The following is a 20,715-nucleotide window of genomic DNA, read 5'->3' as shown; positions in this document are numbered from 1 at the left end:
CGTGCATCAAAAAAAAAAAAAAAAAGTCGCACATCTTGATTTCATGTGAGGACTCAAAATAGGTGAAATGGGTCAACCAAGTCAATCTTGAATTTTTCATGATTATTTTCTGAAACAGTTGTTCTTCTATCCCCTAAGTTTGCGATCACAGAATGAATGGGAAAGTGTATTTTCAGCAGTTTTTCTACTACATTTTTTTTTTCTGTAAAGTTAGTGAGATCAGGTACATTATGTCTTAGATGCCCCTTTCATTTTTTGGAAATCATTTGCACACTCTTCACTTTTAACTCTCATAACTTAAAAGTGGCATTAATCATGGACAGAATGTGTTGATAAAGCTTAATCTAATAATCCCTTCATTGTTTTTACCCGAGTGATTTACATCCTTTTTTTGTCCCATTTCACACACCTACCATGGTTTGGCATTAATTTCATTTTCATTTTTTCAGTTAACACTTTTCCAGAGTGTGTGCTTTCTTTCCAATATCTAGATAGGCTAGGAGAGTCCATTTGAATTGAGTTATACACCATTTTAAAGCTTCGAGTCTGCTCTTTCAGAATCTGCCCTCAACTAAAGATCCATGTCTGGCAATATTTTGTGGGTTTTGTGATGCGTAGTATGCTGGAAGAGGGGGGAGGGCGAGGTAAGACGTATTATTTATGCCAAACTTCCAAGCTAAAAAGATTTGCTACATCTATTTTCTTTCAGTTGACATTGCAAGTGGGGTGAGAATGTAGGCGCTAGATCACGAGATGACAAGCACCCACACCTTGTCCTCTTGGCTAAGATGACATTTTATGAATATTGTTTTCTATTTACTGTATAAGTTGTTATCACTGCTTTATTATAAGCTATAGGCTGTTATCATTGCTTTATTATAAGCTGAATCACAGTTGGACCGTGAATTACATAATGCACTAAAATATCTCGAACTGACAGGTATTAGTGCTATTTATATATACATGTATGATAGCATCTTGCAATCTCCCCCCCCCCCCAAATATCTGTACACGAAAAAAAAAACAGCTCAGTCACTCGTGGGTTAAAGAAAGAAATGGTTGAAGCAACTGCCAAACTCTGTCTCTCGATGAAATATAAATACATGCTATTGCTTGTTCAAATATTCCCAGACAAGCGGAGTTTAACCTGTTGAGGACGAGTCCCGAGTGCACTTGGGGGGGGGGGGGGTGCCTATGAGAAATGGGTTTTGTTGTAAAATCAAGTCGTCCTCAACGAGTTAACATGTGACTTTGGAATGCTTTAGAGGGGGTTTTCAACTTCTGGAACTAGATGCAAATTGATTTCTATATTTTCATTTTATTTTTGATGTAAGATGTGGAACAAGCTTAAGGACGGAGATCAGATTATGTCAAACAGTCAAACTCTATTACCTTGAGGTAATATGACCGGCCAGGACCAAAAAACTTGGTGTCTGGGTCATCTCTGATGAACGTGACAAGACGGCCAAATTGCTTGGCCTTGGTGAGATGATACGCTGTGTTCTTGGCAGCAGACAACCCACCCTCATTCGACCAGTGCTGGTAGAAGTCGGCCATTAACAGGTGGATCTCCTCAGCTCTCCCTGGTGCTGACAACCAGTGCCGTCTGACGACCTTGTGGCAGGAGAATGTGGGGACAAACGTTTGTTTGTTTGTTTTTATTTCCGAAACAATAAAATCATATACAAGATAAACAGTGTTGAACATAACTGAAACATGAATCAAGATTGAAGTATCAAAATACAATGAAAACAAGTTGACATGTGATAATGATGATAACATGTAACGGTGGATAGCCCATTTCAGATCTGTCAACATGATAGATCTGTTCTTCCATGGGGTCCAAGATTTATAAACATATAATAACTAACATGTCTTTCATTCATACCAAACATAATATCTAAAATCATATCACAAAACAATCCCTCAAACACCCCCTCCCCCCCCCCCCCCCCCCCGAATCATCTTAGATCTCTGGTAACATAGGGTAATATACATGTAAATACATACAACATATATTCATCAATTCATTTTCAATAATTGTACTATTTTACGGTTCAAAATCTACACATACGATTTTTGATTTCTCTGTGGAAATCAGTAAGGCTGCTCGACTGTCTAATAGACAAAGGTAGATCATTGTACAATGTACTACCACGATATAAAAATGTACGTTTGCAATTCTGAGAATTAGGTTTCTGTAAAATCAGTTTCTCACATTGTCTTAAAGAGTAACCGGTTTCTTTGTAAATAAATTTATCACGTAAATAGGTAGGTGCCATTTCATGAAGAATTTTGTACATCATCAAATAAACATGCCTTGTGCTGCGACTTTGTAAAGTTTCCCACTTCAGATTATCATGAATTTCACTTATTGATTTATGTTCAGACGACTTTACTTTGAGTATTATCCTGCCTGCTCTGTTTTGTAGTTTCTGTAACGTTTCTACATGGGATTTGGCTGCTGAGTGCCAGATCATATCACCATAATCAAAATGAGGTAAAATTACTGAATTATACAGCAATTTCATAGTTGATTCGTTGACGAATCCTCTCACCCTGGCCAAAAAACTTATCATCTTACTAATGTTTTTACACAATTGCCCAATATGTAAGTCCCATTTTAACTGCGAATCAATGATAATGCCTAGATACTTAAAACTTTCAACTTGAGATATAAATTTGTTCTTTATTCTTAAGTTGAGTGTACTATGTTTATGAAGCATATGTTTTGTGCCGATTAACATAGAAACAGTTTTTGAACAGTTTACTTTCAACTTATTATGATTCATCCACACGCTTAATTTCTGTAATTCTTCATTAAGTACATGTTCTATTATTTTCGGATCTCTATTTGAATAGTAGATGACAGTGTCGTCTGCATAAAAATGTTCCGAACATTTCTCGAAGCAGTTTGGCAAATCGTTTATGAATAACAAAAACAATATCGGACCAAGTATAGATCCTTGTGGTACCCCATGAGTCATCGGTAATTCTGATGATAACGTACCATTAACAGCAGTTCTTATATGTCTGCCTTTTAGATAGCTATGAAACCAGTCTGAGGATTTACCCGTAAAGGTAGAAGCAAGCTTCTTCAGTAGAATGTCAGTGTCAACCAGATCAAAAGCCTTTTGGAGGTCAACAAAAACAGCTCCAGTGTACATGCCATGGTCAAGTGACATAAGCCAATCATCTGTTACCTTGATTACAGCAGTGCTTGTCGAGTGCAATTATCGAAATCCAGACTGATGGTGCGTGATAATGTCATTGTCTAAAACAAATCGGATCAGTTGACGTTGGACGATTTTTTCTAAGAGTTTCGAGACGCATGGTAAGAGAGAAATAGGTCTGTAATTATCGGGATCGGATTTATCTCCCTTTTTAAACAATGGTGTGATCTTTGCTATTTTCCATCGCTTCGGAACTCGTCCCTCACGAATCGATCTATTGATAATGTGCGTTATACTTTTAACAAGCTCCAAGCCACATGACTTCAAAACATAAGAACTTATACCATCAATGCCTGCCGACTTTTTGTTTGCAAGAGCAGAAATTTCTTTAAATACATCTATTTCCCTCACTGGACTTAATACAAATGAGTTTCCATTTCTATTCATACAATTTAGTGGGATATCTTGCGATTCATTTTCCTCGAAAAGAATAGAGTTGGCAACATTTGAGAAGTGACTGTTAAATTCCTCAGCTATATTTTTTCCGTCTCCAGCAATATGAACCATTTCTGAAGACTTAGTAGGCATGAATAATTTGAGGATGTTCCAAGATTGCTCACGACCTTGACTGTCACATATTTTTTCAACGTAATATTTCTTTTTTGCCTTTTTTATTTCCAACGTAACTTTATTTCGTATTTTCTTATATTCTCTCCAGTCTTCGACCTTGTTGTGCAATTTCGCATTCTTTTTCGATTTATCCCGTTTCTTCATCAGTTCAAAAATAAACTCATTAATCCATGGAGAGTGTTTCTTCTTTACTCTCTTGACTCTGACTGGCATATGCTTATCTACAACTTCCATTACCAATTTCTCCCATTGAGACACTGCATCATCTAAACAACCACATTCTTCTACTTCAGACCAATTTTGTGACCGCATTTCATCTTTAAATGCATCTATGTCAACACCAGAAGTTTTTCTAAACATAATCACATTTGCATAATTGTTTGTATTGTTCATCTGCTTTACTTTCCATGAGAGATAGCTCAGAGAATGATCACTGAATCCCACGTCATGTATACCCCAACATATTACCTTATCAGGTTGACTACACAACATATGATCTATGAGAGACCGTGAATCAGGAGATATACGCGTATATTCACATGTATTAATTTGATGAAGATCATGAATTTCATTTATCTCACAATACCTTCGGCAATCAGTACTTAATGAATGTTGCATAATATTTAGATTGATGTCTCCCATCAAAATGATATAAAGAATACATGGAAGATATTGAAGCAGGCTATGAATATATCAAAAAAGAAATTAAATATTACAAAGTTAAAATATGATAATAAAATTGTTGAAGATCCTAATGATATAGTTAATATTTTTAATTCTTATTTTTCAATGATTGGGGAAAATCTGGCAGAAAAAGTACCACAGTCAAATATGCATTTTTCTACATTCTTAGGTCAGCCTAATTCTAGTTCAATTTTTTTTGTTCCAACTACCAAATATGAAATAATAGATATTGTTACTGCAATGAATAATAAACGAAGTGCCGGTTATGATGATATAAGTAATTTTATTTTAAAGGGAATTATATCATCAATTGCTGACCCACTTTCATATATTTTCAATAAATCTATACTAAGTGGTGTTTTTCCTGAAATTATGAAAATAGCTAAGGTTTTTCCTTTATTTAAAAAAGGAGATGAATTTGATGTAAGTAATTATAGACCCATTTCTTTGCTTTCATCCTTATCTAAAATTTTGGAAAAATTGGTGTTTGTAAGAACAATTAATTTTCTTAATTTTCATAATGTTTTTACAAATTCTCAATTTGGGTTTCGTCAGAAACACAGTACCATTCATGCCCTTTTGAAATTTATTGACCACGCCGCGCATACTATTGATAATCATTCTCATCTTATTGGTATCTTCCTGGACTTCTCCAAGGCCTTCGATACGATAAATCATGACATTTTATTATATAAATTGTCTCATTATGGAATACGGGGGAAGGCCTTGGAGTGGTTCAGGAGTTACCTACAAAATCGAAAACAATATGTATCTCTGAACGAGAATGACTCAAATTTAGAATTTATCAAATGTGGCGTCCCACAGGGTAGCTTATTAGGACCATTACTTTTTATTATTTATATTAATGACTTTTGTAGATCATCTGATATACTCTCATTTATACTTTTTGCTGATGATTCCAATGTTTTCTTTTCTCACCGAAATCCAGATACTCTCGTAAGCATTGTTAATTCTGAACTGAAAAAAGTTACTCAGTGGATAAGAGCTAATAAATTATCACTTAATCTCAAGAAAACTAAGTATATGCTTTTTAGCAATTCTGTAGAAGCTTTGCGCACAAATATCATTTTTGATGACACTCTGTTAGAACGTGTATCTCATATAAAATTCCTTGGTATCACAGTGGATGATAAACTTTCATGGAGACCGCACATTATTAACATTAGTACAATCATTTCACGTAATATTGGTATCATAAATAGACTCAAGTCTTATATTCCAATGTCCTCTTTGTTGACCTTGTATTTTTCTCTGATTTTACCGTATCTTAATTACGGACTCCTAGCATGGGGTAGTGCCCATCAAACTTTATTAGATAAATTACTATTACTGCAGAAAAAGGTACTTCGTATCATATGCGGCGTCCCGCCACGTTCCCATTCAGAGCCATTGTTTACTAAATATAAGATTTTGAAAATCAAAGATTTGTATTTTTTTCAACTTGGTCAGTTTATGTTTAATTACAATGCAAATGCACTTCCCAGTATTTTCAATTCAATGTTTCCACGGAATCAGTTTTTTCATAATTATCCAACTAGACAATCTAATGAGTTTCATTTGCCCCTCCTGAGAACTTTATTAGCTCAGAGTACATTTATATACACCGGTCCTAGATTTTGGAATTCATTAAGCTGTGAAATAAAAAATTCCCCTTCTTTGCATTCTTTTAAGCGCAAGTTGAAATCATTTCTGTTAAATCCTCTTTGATATATTTCGTCCTTAGTTAGATCTCATCAACCTCAGGGTTCATCATCCATCCACCAATCTTTCGTTTACTGACTTCATTATTACGTAATGGATTGCATGGATTATTATGCAATAGCCATTAAATCCCTGCACAGCTGCGTGCAGTACCAGCCCTCTGAAGCACATTCTCAATCACCCCCTGTTCCATTTCCCTAGTTCAGCGTGTAGGCATTCTCTCATTCTCTTATTCTCTTTCTCTTTTTTTTCTTTTCCTTTCTCTCTCCCCATTCTTTCCGTCTTTTTTGTCAAGTGTTGTCATGTCTTTTGTATTTCTCCTCTCTTGTTCCGTTCTGTCGTAAATTATAACTGTGATAAGTATTTGTATATAAGTAATTCATAAGTTTGTTCATTTTTGAGTGGTTCACAACATACAAGCTTGCTTTTTAGTGGACCTCTCAGTTCTTTCTTTTTCCTCAATTGAAGCATAACTTTGTACTTTTTTGCCAGTATGCATTCTTTTGTTTATTTGTATCATTTATCTTTCACAAAGTCGAATGTTTATGTTTATGATGTAATTCCAAATGTATTATGCGTTATGTTTTGTTGAAAAAAGAAGAATGAAAAATAAATGAATTGAATTGAATTGAATTGAAAATCGCAGGTGTTCCGAACCCTTCAATAAAAACCAACATATCTTCGTACGCAGAGAGAATATTGCATTTTGAATTAGGAGGTCTGTACCAGTTCGCAAAAAGTAGGGGTGTACATATTGTAACATCAATCAATAACAGTATCGCCTCCAACTCATTAATGGAGGGATCTGATACTTCTTTGTAATTCAAGCTTTCATGAATGTATACAGCAACACCACCGCCTTGCCTATTACGATCTTTTCGAATCAATCTATAATGGTCAACTTTAATTTCCGAAGAATGAATACTTTCATCAAGCCGACTTTCATTTATAGCAAATATATGAATATCATTACTGCAAAGTATAGCTTTGATCTCATCAAAATTCTTCATTAAACTCACAACATTTAAATGTGCACAATTTAGTCCATTCTGACTCATATGCGAAATTTCTAAACTTTCATTCTTTACACTTTCTAAATTATGACTTTTCTGATTACATGCACTTGCAGTTTTCTTTTCATATTCATATTGTTCACCGTAAAACGGCATACGCCTCATAGTACATTTACGACATTCCCAGCCTACAAACTGCTCTGTTACATCATTGTACAGCTTCTCTGCGATACCATTACATGAGATATTGAACCCATTTCTTACACTGAGTACATTTCAAACCTTTTTGATTTACCCTTACTGACTTATTACATAAACCACATAAAAAATCTTTACCCATAAATTCAACTGAATTACAAGACATCTAAATTATGACTTCAAAAAAAAAAAAAAAAAAATCAATCAATTTAAAAGTTAAAACAACAGAAAAGTGCCGCCAGTGGGAATAATTATAATGACAACAAGCACCCTCATTGTTCATCGTGTCTGACGTGATTTTTTTTTAACATGTTTTACAACTTTTGCGCGTCCTGGAGAGAGGTCACGTGCTTCCTTTCACTTTTCCCAACAATGGTAACATAGACTCTGCCGTCTTGAGATCACGCAGCAGAGACATTTTTGGATTGTCTGGCTGTTTTGAGAATTCTGTAGTTTGATGCCGTGAGATCCTCTGCAATAGAGATTCCCGATTATTTGAGTTTGCGCCTAGCTTTCATGACGACTTGCCGTGCACGGTATGTTGCGAATTTGACAATGATGGGCCGATGATACAGCTTGCTGTTCGCCTTGGAAGAAGACGAGGCTTCACTCACGCGCGATGACGATGACGATGATGACGTCGATGTCGCTGTATCTTGCGAGTGCGCTTGTTGACGCTCTGCTTTTTTGTGGGCATACGATCGCTCTGAGGTTCGATGGGGTCCTGTTCTATGACTCCTGTCGAGGTCATTGATGTCGATTTCGATACCGAGCTTTTCTTTGGCGAGCTTGAGGACAATATCGTCAGTATTCTCACCCCTGACTTCCGGGATTCCAAATACCCTCAAACAGTTTCTTCTCGAATATTGCTCCGATTCTTTCGCTTTGTTTTCCAGTGATTGTATTTGCTCTCTTTGTTCAAGTAGTTTTCTCTCCAATTCGTCTATTTTCTTTGTCTTTTGGTCATTGCAAACTTCTAGAGAAAGTATTCTGGATTCGTTGAGTTCAATCTGCGTCGTCATCATTGAAAGTTCCTACCTGATTTCCTTCATTTCTTCGCGCACTGCTTGTTTGACTGCGTCTTTTACGGCAGTGAGAAATTCATCATTTTGAGAGAAATCTGTCGTGGCGGCATTCATCGGCTTGTCGTTTGACACTTGGTTTTGACTTTGCGTGAGATGGCAAAACAATGTAGTACACTGTATGTCGAAAATTCATGAAAATTGACTTAGTTACATATTTCAGCTTATTTTAGTATAATCTAACTCTAGAACAAATCTTGAAATCAGAACCCGTTCCGTTACTGAGATATGACGCCCTCTCCCAGTGGGAATTGTTCAAATTTGTTGGCAAAACAATAAAAGTGGCATTACGCTTTTTCATGCTCAAAACACGTTGACGTCGGGCATGGACTAAATTGGCAAAACAACAAATCTACGTGCAATACATTGTTTTGCCATCTACATGTTTACGCAGTAATAGGCTGCGCGCCGCACACGGCTGAAGGAGCACATGCATAAGCGACCCGCTAACAACAAAAGGTTCCTAAACTCGCCGATGGCTGAGCCGAGAAAATCGAGTTTAAAGTCAGATCATCTAAATCGGTCAAAAACTATCGGTTTTCTGTTTATTGCAGAATTTTGTAGTCTAATCTATCATCTATCATCTGCCGAAATTTCGAAGATAAATGGTCAAAGGAAAGGTAAGAAAATAGCGTTTTTCTTGGCCATGATTTTCCGACTTTCAACGGAACAGGAACGTGTCCAAAGATTTGGATTTAGCGCCGCATATAGACCGATTCAAGCGACTGTTCATGGAAGTGCGCCCTCTTAAGGCGACGCCATAACTGGGGGCCAAACAGGCTGGGTCGGCAAGCGCCCTGCGTGCGTAGCAAGGGTGCCAGCGGCAGCCAGTGCTTTTACCACCCGGCGCCAGCCGGCCAGCTAGCTATCTCTGGCGCTGGCAGCGATCGACGCATCTGGCTTTGTGACAACTAGAGTCTACTTTTTTTTTTCGCTAGCTAATTAAAAATAAATAAAATTAAACAACTTATACCGACTATGAGCGAATCAGGGTAGATGACATACGGCTGTAGCCAAAACTTGAATTTCAAGGTAAATATCGGTACGATCCGTGAATGTTTGTAGACTATTTCTGACTTGGGTACTCGCGTGTAAGCCCCGTAGATTCTTTGTGGAAGAGAATAAAAACCGCTGGGGAGAATTATTGCTAGGCGCAGGCAGACGTCTTGCTAATAAGCCTAGGCTGTTGACAAGTTAACTGATATAATTAAATACAAATAATGAATAAGAATCTTGAGCTAGATATGGCGCAATAAATTGCAAGCTATCAGTTAACTTAACCTTTTTAGGGCAGGCTAGGATTTACTCGGGAGTGTCGGGCCAGCAGGGTACAATCTGTCTAACGTTAGATCTTGTCTAGAAATCTAGGCAAGAGTCCAGACTAGATCTAGACCTATTACAATTGACTTCTAGAACCCTACACGACGGTTGTCGATATTAAACTTCAGGCAAGCCAAACTAAGCAAACCAAACGGAATATAAATCAAGGCGTTTCTAGGCCGTATATGCCTAAACTTACGTAACGACTACGTCGCCTGGGCCCCGTTGCAAGAAAGTTGCAATCAATTGCAAATAATTGCTAATTTTGAAACAACCATTCTGATTGGCTCAGGGTCTGCCCTATTAAGAAGACATGCATGTAACAATGATTTTGATTGGCCAGTGACAATCAGTTGCAAGTTGCGTTTAAACGCAAAGTTTCTAGCAACGGGGCCCTGATGTGATACAACCAAAACTTGTACTGTTTTAGGTCTAAGTAACCTTGCATAACATCACACTAACGCCTAATATCATAATCTACAAAAGTGATTTTTAAATCATACTTTCTTAGTATGATTATGAAACGAATGTTTGCCACCATCCATGGTTTAATATCTATAGGTATCACTTTATCAAAAGTCAAATTCAGAGTTCCAGGCCAAAATTGAATAGGCCTATGGTTAATTCAGTGCTGAACATTGAAGAAGTGCAAACAATGTATAAGAATTTAACGCATCTTGAAACATTTATTTAGCTGTAGTGTAGGCTGTAAAATGTTTGTCATAATAATATAGTCTAGCCAGTTAAGTGTATTCTAACTTTGGCAAGTAGGACACCAAGGATTTGTAAAAAAATAAATAAATCGGTGAATTATCAAATTCTTTGATCTTTGATCTAAACTTGTCTTCTAAGATGAACAACATATTTTACGAATATGCAGTGATAACCTAATTGAATAGAGAATCTAGTAGACATAGTTTGTTTCGAAATCTGTGCATTTTTATACCGTTGTATTTCACTTAATTGTCTTTAATTTTGCCTAATCTATCATGCGTCAGCGGTGTGTGAATTTCACACACTGCCGTGCAGCTTCCATTTCCATTTTTTCTGTTATTTGTGCACCCAACGACTACACGATCATGTGTTTTCCTGATCCTTCCTTTGAAGCTTTCAAAGTAGATCAATATGTCTGAATCACTCAATTTGTCCAAAAGAAGGGCATTAAAAGCCGCTGAATGACTTTTACATAGTGAGTAAACAATCACAATATTAGCGCGGTGCCGGCGGTCGCCGGCCGCGGCGCAGCAGCCAGGCCCGGCTAACTATGCGCGATGGGTACGCTAGGCTGCTAGCTGCAAGTGCAACTCGCTCTGGGTAGCTAGTTCGCGGAAGCCCCCGTTGGCCCCCAGTTATGGCGACCGTTATAGCGCCGCTAGCGGCGGTAGGTGAATAGGTCATCGAAATTGAATCGGTCTATAGACTCTGCCCCTAGCAATAAGGGAGTGATCTTATTGCAAGTGCGTGGCATCCTGGTTACCGATTGATCGTGCGTAGACCGCTGGCGCTAAGCTTGAATGAACATCGTGGATGTTGCTAAGAGCATACTTTCTGTTGTCAAGCAGTGAGGACTGTCTTGCCCCCCTTGATCATGATAGCATCGGAAGGAAAACTTTCAAGGTGGTTTTCTCGAAACGCTGATTTCATAAAACAATCGATATGCGCTAATATAATCATCGATATCTCCGCAATGGATTACTTTCATGAGTCATGTTACATTTGCAATAAAAGTGGAAGAGTAAGGGAATAATATTATGTCATTTTAAGAAAATTGTCCTCCGCGACTTTCGGATCCTTTTGCTGTCGCGGGTCACAGATTGACGTTGTTGGACATTATACACTTGCCAGTGATCAAGACTTACGTTGTTTTGCTGTAGCAATGACAATAGCATGGTAACGACGTTGAGACGGCATTTGGTAACACATGTATGTTTTGATTAAATGCAAAAATTATTCCAAAAATAAAGGGTCTAGTGGATTCAATTTGCATTCACTATATTACTGCCCCTGTTGGTCCTTCTAGGGTAAGATATGAAGTGTTTAACAAAAACAGAAAAAAAGCTGTAGCTTTGCGAAACTTCAAACTCGATTTACTGGCAATTGTTTGATGCAGATATGTTGTTTTGCCGTCTCAAAGCCGGGGATATCTATCTCCAGAGATTCATATGGGCACACTGCTTAAGGGCATACATCTTCATAATACATTGCAAATCTATGGACGTTCCACCCTTTAAGCTGGATGTCTTGTTGGTGTTGTTGTCGTGTCTTTCACATTCGAGTTTTGTATTTTATTTTGTTTGATGTAAATCACATTCAGATATGCCAATTAGACAGCAGTAATAATGTTATTGCACCACAAGTTTCCTATTTGTTTACACATCAATCCCAATCAACCATGTGAGATTCATCTTATCTGGCCAAGTACAAAAAAAAAATAATAATAACTTGTGCAAAAATATCCCTCTTTTGCAGTACATCCGTGATATCTTATTTAACTAAGGGTAGTATTTCCTAGTAATAATAGCCTTCTAGAGTGTTGGCTTTTTATAGTTTCTAAATCACTTAAAAAGAACAGAGCCCAAAATGAAAGCACGATTTATTACAGAATTGTGAGGTGATGACATCATCATTTGGTATGTATGTCTGACTGTCACTAATATCACTGCTTCATGACAATATGACATATTTTCAGCATAATCATTTCCTGTCTAATATCTAGGTGTGTGATTTTACTGGTCATGTTATATCACCTTGTATCACTACAAAGTTTTGTCATCTGCACCACCTCACATTTTACTACTACCTTGATTGTTTCTAGTCAGCAATAAAATAATTTGGTGATATGCGCTGCGGGAACTTGCAAATTGCGGTGAACTGAAAGTTACGCTGAAAGAATACAGTGTCACAGACCAAGTCGTATAATGTTTGAACAACGCACAAAATTTGTCAATGAGAATACAAGACTTTGCAACTTTGCACACTGCAAATTTTGTTACCTGCTTTGTTCCTCCTGAAAATCGTCCCTTGCATCACCCCGAATCAAAAATGTAAAAATGTTGACAATGCATCACCTTGCATCAACCTGAATTTTTAGCATTCAGTAGAAACACGCTCTACAGTACTCTTATGTCAAAAAAATTACAATCGGATTTTTGCATCGATAACTTCCAATATGATTTAACCATCTAAATGTTACGTCAAGGTCTTAAAACATAACATTTTAGCTATATTATGCAGAAAACCCTATTCAATTTGGTTGAGGGGTCACAGAGATACGTAGATCATTGTAACGCATGTCATGGGTCTTATTCTTCCAATTTAAGCAATTGGATGCTCTTGGAATGTGTGAACACAATGGACAGGACGGGATTCCTGACATACTCTACAAAACTCCTCATTTCTCTTTGACCATCGAAACAAATTAGATGGGGTTTTCTGTAAGATGTGGGTAATAAGTTATAGTTTCATACCCTGAAATTGTATTTGGATTGATTCACTGTTTTTTAGAGTTATCATTGAGGAGAGTCCCGTTGTAATTTTTTGGGGGGACATACGGTATGAAACTTCACCCTTCTGTTTGATGGATTACACTCTTCTCATTAAGTTCACTCAGAACAGGAAGTGAAGTTAAGAGCTCACCTCTCCGATGGCGTGATGAAAGAAAGTCAAGCACTCTATCTCACACACTCCACTGATTCGTCTTAGAAAGGGCTTCAGTGTACGCCGCACTATCGCCCAGTGCAGCATGGGAATGGGTGTCTGACTGTCAAAATCTCCCAGAAGACACTGCATTTCCTGCTCCGTCAGTCCACGAATGGAACATTCCAAGAGACACAGGGCCTGATGGAATATGGGATTTTTAAATACTTTTAAAATCTTCATTGACATAAATACTATATCTATTCAGTGTTTGAGTAATCATCATGATAAAGAAACTCAGGGTAAATATGCATTGTACCCACTGGCGGGATGTCCATGAATCTTTTATCCATCATGGTTATTACTGAAACACTGAGTAATCAGCTTGAATTTACATTGATAAATTGCAATTTGTTAATCAATTGCAATAAAAACAACTCATTGCAAAAATCGTTAGTTTTAACAAAAACTGACAAGACTGTAGAATAATTTCATTCTTCATTCTAAGGTATTAGCTTCGTATGACATTCAAAAGTGGGTCTCGAACGGACTCCACAGAACCCAGTACATCATTTTTCATCAAGCAGTAATAAAAACATCAAGTTTGGTGCTTGAAACTTTAAGACTTTAAGGCATAAAAGTCTGTCGGAAGATTGCCTAGAAGAACGGGCGTCTGGCTCTCACAGTCGATTCCAACTGGACCCCATGGAAGACCAGCTACTGCAGTTGAAATATGGGCTATCCAGCCATCTTCTCAACTGGAAAATGAAACAAAGAAATAAAACTTTTGAAGATGATGGTCACCTTGTCCACTAGACCTGTTTCATCCTCCTTGGTGAGGCGGCCCAGAATGTCACACACCAGGCCCTCCAGAGTGTCCGGCAGACTCTGAATCCGATCCGTCAGGGTCTCAAACTTGCCAAAAATTCGCAGCTCCTCGCAGGCTAGGGCCAGCCAGAGGGCGTTCTCCGCTCCGTTGGAACGCGTCAACAGGTCTAGCTGCTGACTGTCAAGTTTCTGCAAAATCATAAAAATGAAAACAAAATGTGTCACGACTGAATTCCAAACCGAAGGCAGCGATAGAAGAATGCTTCCTCTATGTGATGGATTCATTGGATTGGAATGACTGTTTTCGTTAAATCCTATATCTAACACTATAAAGTCATATTGATTTGAACAAGACCGACGTACAAAGACATACTGCAGAACATACAAAAGCTACTAGCCCACAATTAGATATCCAGATAATATCTTCAACAACTTGCCTGGCAAGCCTATGTTTGCTCATTCTAGAAGAGGAATGCAAGGACAACTAAAGAAAATCTGTGATGTGGGGGGGGGGGGGATGGGGAGACATTTGCAAGAAGGTCTGTTGTAATATGTATGATCATGCAACCTCATCACCGAATGGATATTTATACCTGGCAGAGTACAGACACAATAAAGACTGAATACAAACTGAATACAAACTGAATACAGACTCAATACAGACTCAATACAGACTAAATACAGACATAACACAGACTCAATACAGACTAAATGTAACAGATTTGATACAAATTTAATACAAACTGAGTGCAAGTCTATTCAATGCAAATTGAATACAGACTGAACACAGACTCAATACAGATTGAACACAGACTAGATACAGACACAAAATACAGACATGCACATCAAACTGTGCCACTAGAATTGAACCGAGAAAAGTACACAGAGTGAATACAGACTGAATAATCTATAACAGACTCAATACAGATTGAATATGCACGAGATAAAGATAGAATACAGACTAGATACAGATTCAATACAGACATGTTCATCATACTAAACTCTAGCTGCTTCTAACCTTGTTGTACTGAGCGAAGTAATTTTCAACGATATCCACCCGTGAGGAACAGTCAAGGTGGTTTAGTGTCAGGTACTGCATGGTGGGCACAGCCTTATTGATGTCAGACATTGTGGCAGAACCCTCCACAAGAGTGAAGACCATGTAAACAGCGCCCTCAAGTTCTGCTGGGATCCAGTCCGACCACTTCGTGTCTTCAAGCTCTAACTGTGGTGCATCAGAAGGATATCATCAAGAAATATTATTAGCACAGAAAAACAGTTTTCAGTGTTTCATTGCAATTTTTACTAAAACCCTATATTTCTTGGAGTAATCACTTCTGACCAACACAGTGGCAGTGCCAACATTCAAAAGGTAAAATAATGTGACTGTCTATAATTACGACTATGTTTTCAGTAGAGATAAAGCTAGAGAAATTCAACTATTTGCACTGTCGACTGGGGTGACTCGCTTCTCACATAATCACTACATTTGCAAAAGCAACATGATTCTTCATATCCATTTAGATGAAACTCCCTGATTTTGGTCACTAACTTAAGATTGAACTCTAATCCTTTCTGCTTGACGAAAATATCATCAAATCCACTTTTGTCCATTACACCAAGTAGCACCTATCATTTGACTTCTGCAGAGTAACACTTATAGCCAGTATAACACATTTTAGCCAAACTTTGGTGACTATTCACCTTGGCAATTAAACTTTCATCCCTCTCTTTTCAGGCAATTAATCATTTACTCCTTTCTATTTTTCTTATCAACTTATGTTACCAAGAGATATTCGTAGTTGAAATAGTGGCTCAGTAACAGCTTTAATCTGAGTAAAGTCACCTTTGGCCTTATCCCACTGACCATGTTTATGCAAATGATTGTCACTTTATTTCTACATTCTCTACAAACTTACACAATGGACATCATTAGATGAAGTATACTGACAAAAAATTACTTCTTCAAAAGTACAACAACTTTTGACTTTGACCTTCACTAGTATCATTTCACAGAAATAATTTTCTTTTTCTCACCTGCATTAGGTCATCGATGACAATAAGAAGCTGTTTGCCATCTTTCACAATGGTGTTAAGAAGAGATTTGAATAGCGGGATCACTTCTTTTGCAGGTTTATCATGAAGACCAGACAATCGCTCATCTAAACACAAAGTGATAGTGAAGTGTTATTGAAAGTTTTACTACAACAAAGCATAAAAGGACACCTGTAACACATATATCAAAATGCCCTTGTATGGTGACATAAGTTTTAAGTGCCAGTATTTTTCAATGCTTCGCTGGGTAGATGATTTTCTCATGTGTTTAATTCTGCAGTATCAAAACGTGAAATACCTTTACAAATAACAAGCAAACAAATTTGAATGCTCTATTATCAATCTATACATTGTGTCACATGAAATGTGGGAGAATTTCCACATCACTTTTTACATCATAGTGGCCATTTCCAATTTTTAGATGAAAGACAGTGGTTTCCATGGAAATTTATGACCATAATTGATATGTTGATATATTGATATATGGAAATTTCATATTGATAATATATGTAAGATTATTTCACGAAATATTGGTACAATCGACAAGATTAAATTTTGTCTTCCTTTGTCGTCCCTGCTTACATTATATTCATCCCTTATATTGCCTTATCTAAATTACGGTATTCTTGTATGGGGAAATACATATCAAACTCTTTTGGATAAATTACTTCTGCTACAAAAGAAGTAACTGCGTATTATATGTCACACTGCATATTTGTCTCATACTGATCCGTTATTTTTTGAAAATAAAATATTAAAAATTAAAGATTTGTATTTGTTTAATTTAGGACAATTTATGTATAATTACAATAAAAATAATCTTCCATATATATTTGAATCAATATTTTCAAAAAAATCAATCCGTTCATAATTATCCTACAAGGCAATCTAATGATTTTCATTTGCCATTTTTTAGGACTTTGCTGGCTCAGCAAACCTTCATCTACGAGGGGCCAAAGTATTGGAACTCACTTCCCAACGACATAGTAACAGCACAAACTTTGAATTCTTTTAAGAACAAATTAAAATTCTTTCTATTGAAATCTTATGATATACAACCAAATTAGGTTCGGTTTTATTGTCTCAATCAAGTTATCTTTTTTACAAGTATTAAGATATCACACAGAAATCATCTTTTGAAGAAAATAATCTGTTTAACATAAGTTTCCCTCAGATATTTCTTTTATTGTACCAGACAACAGTGAGTCTCTTTCTCTTTTTTATATCCGTTCCTATGCATTCATACCGGTATATGCACCCAATCAATCGCAATATCAAACCAGGGAGCGTTTTATCGTTTTATCATTGCATTTACATCATGAAGTACAGTATGCTCGTGTCCACGATGGCGTGTGTTGTACCATAGTCTCATTTCCCCCTTTTTTTCTTCTTTTTCCTTTTTTTTTCTTTCTATTTTCCTTCCTAAGTTAATTTCATGTCAGTTGACATTGGTTTCTTTGATTTTGTGTACGTATTTTACGAGGGTCCCATACCTTACAAGCTTTGCTTTTTAGTGGGACCCTCCATTTCCATTCTAATCTTTGTATTATGTATATGTATATACCTTAGAAAGGAATTTCTGTTGTTACTCGTGACCACTTGTACGTTTTCTTTGAAATTGTTACAAATATGTTCTGTAAATGTATTGTTTATAATTTTCCCTTTTTATTCAATGGAAATGGAAATAAAATTGAAATTGAAATTGAAATTGAAGTTTTCTCCATTGTGGTAACTTTTGCTTTTCCCTCTTCTATTGACCATATCAGGCGTGATTACACTCGACATTATACAAACACAGCAACTCTTATAGGCTCTGGATACAACATAATGCATATAGGATCTATATATAACTTTCATCTGCACACTTGTCATTTTATGGTAAAGCAGCTACTACATCGACTGGTTCATTGTAATTTTCAGGCGTCAAAATATTACTTTTTCCCCACAACTATTTTCTGTTTCTCTTGGCATGCTTCTGCCGAGGATCGCTGTTTCTGTTGTTCTGTTTCTGTTTCTGTTTCTGTTGTGCATTCTTGTCTGCTATTTTGTCTTCAGTTTGTCAGTCTTGTCCATCCCGTTTTGTCCTGTACAACCTTTTCTTCAGTAGTTGTCTTGTTGTCAAGTCCAGTTCATGTTTCTTCGCGTCTATGAAAGTGTATTTATTTGGTAATCTAATTTTCAGTGGGCTTCCAGACTTCTTCCACTTTGTTATTTTTTGTATCTGCGATGATTCAATTATCTTTCCATCGATGTTTTTTTCCAGAGGGGCCCACATACTACAAGCTCTGTCTTTTTAGTGGGTCCCTCCATTTTTCGCACTTAAGCAACGATATACAAGTACTTCACTTTGATCACCTCTGTTTCTTTTTTACTCTATACAATGTATGATTACTATAGGTTCTCAATTGTTGTACAGTCTTTTCATTTCACTATGTTCTATTTACCTTATTCTCTGTTATCAAAAGAAGTGAAACATATGTTTTGTCGAAAAATGAAATAAACTTTGAATTGAATTGAATGGTCAAAGATAATGGAAAATCGCACAATGTGAATACTCGGTAAGGGCATTTACAGATAGCTGTGATGTATGTGCATGTAAATAACGTTCTAGCATAGCCTAATACGTGCACATCTGTACGAAGAATCATATATTGACACACACATTCATTATATAGCACTGCCACAGTTCCAAAAATGCGTATCATGTAGCCCAGGCCGAGGACATCTACAGATCTAGAGAGTTTCCGTGACAGCTGTTGATCAATTCATAATGTTGAGCAAAACTATGAATATTCTTAGACCAGGCGTCCACTAGGGCGCGGACAAGGTGACGCCGACAAGACCCGGAATGCAAATTTGGTATTCCGCACTCCTTCGGCAACCTGTCCGCACGTTCCTGAAGGTGTCCGCTCACTGTCCTAAACATGTCCGGGCGTTTCCGCACCTTCGGGAGAGAGAAAAATTTCCGCGTCCAAATTTTGGTCGAGACCTAAATTTGGACGAGGAAAGGAACTTCCTGACACCTTCGGCAACTTGTCCTGACGATGTCCTGAGGACATCCCGCCTGTCCCGAACCCTTCCGCTCCTTCCGCACACGCTCCTGAAAGAATCCCGCGGTGTGGGGAAGCTTCCCGAATGAAAGCGGAAGACACCAGGGCCCTGTTTTATGAAGAGTTGAAATTGATTATAAAGTTGATTTCTATGATAAGTCTATGGCAGCTTGTGTTTTAAGGAAATTTAAAATCGATTTTTATCTTTTGATAAAACAGGGCCCAGGAATGTTTTAGGACAGCACGGAGCCGATGCGGATCTATATATGCAAGTGTCCAGAACCGATGCGGACATTTTGTGATCCAGACGCGAAAGTGTCGATACTTTCCGCGAGCGCAATGCCAGCAATGAAACGTAAAAAGAGCAAAAAGGGAGGCGAGGCCCGATGCCAATATCCCCGTCACAGCCACACATTTCGTCTGGTGATGAAGAACAGGTAAATCTTAAGAGTTCCCGGTCCCAGAAGGCAAAGAAGAGGCAGCAGAGACTGTGCCAATGGCAACCAGAAAGAGGAGGAATCAGCCCCTCTCACCTCCTAGTAAGTTTATGTTGATTTGATCGTTTCAGAAATTATTTTTCATCTGAGTGACTTTCATGGTTGTCATTACCTACTACGGTACATTTTCTTTTATGTTGTTTTCTTATTTTATTTGCGGAAACAAACTATAGGTTGTCCCATGTGACAGCCCAGCTGAAAAAATCACAAAAGTCAAAATACACTCAGAAAAAAGCATGTAAGCACTTTTTCAAGTTTACATTTCTCATAGAATTTTTGGCTAAATGTTAGTGTATTATATAAACATGAACAAGTTGTCATTCATACGTAATTGCTCTTCTATCATACAATATATTAGAACAGAAGACAAATTCATCACAATAAAAAGCACGAATTCAATTGCAAAAATAAACCTATAGTCTCATTACAATGTAATATCTTTGAAGCCCAAAATAACAATGAAAGCTAAAGATTATGGAGGAAAATGAAGAATTTTCTGTCAAATCAAAATTCAAGTGAAATGAGAAAAAGCAATATTGACATAAATGATAGGGCTTTGAATTGATTTCTCAAATTAGGAAAACTTCAAATTATATTTGGTTCTTGAATTTGTCTCATCTATTCTTACATAACTAAACTGAATGAATGAAAGAACTGTATTGTGTTCATTTAATCATATTTGTGCCTTTACTCTCTATGCCATTTGAAGTTTGAGTTGTCAAAAGAAAATAATCAATTTCCCATTTAGCTTCCCTACTTTGATTTTGTTTGAGGTTATAAAGAGATAAAGAGAACGAAATCTTCTTTTTGATATTTCATTCATGTCT

General features: G+C 37.0%; 1 protein-coding gene across 1 annotated transcript in view; it reads right to left on the bottom strand.

Moving 5' to 3' along the window:
* The window catches only part of LOC139710715 (TPR repeat-containing protein DDB_G0287407-like), a 72,105-nt gene that overhangs the window by 7,720 nt on the left and 43,670 nt on the right, over positions 1-20,715 (bottom strand). Inside the window, exons 10-14 of the mRNA XM_071622634.1 lie at positions 16,324-16,448; positions 15,305-15,511; positions 14,263-14,475; positions 13,459-13,659; positions 1,393-1,614 (exon numbers count right to left, since the gene is read on the bottom strand). Coding sequence (XP_071478735.1) covers positions 1,393-1,614; positions 13,459-13,659; positions 14,263-14,475; positions 15,305-15,511; positions 16,324-16,448 — 968 coding nt within the window. The remainder of the gene's footprint in view (positions 1-1,392; positions 1,615-13,458; positions 13,660-14,262; positions 14,476-15,304; positions 15,512-16,323; positions 16,449-20,715) is intronic.

Source organism: Diadema antillarum, unplaced genomic scaffold, assembly GCF_040938485.1.
Source record: "Diadema antillarum isolate AM-2024a unplaced genomic scaffold, OU_Dant_1.0 seq00001558_RagTag, whole genome shotgun sequence".
Lineage (NCBI taxonomy): Eukaryota > Metazoa > Echinodermata > Echinoidea > Diadematoida > Diadematidae > Diadema > Diadema antillarum.
The sequence above is the reverse complement of the archived record's forward strand: the minus strand, read 5'-3'. Positions and strand labels throughout refer to the sequence as shown.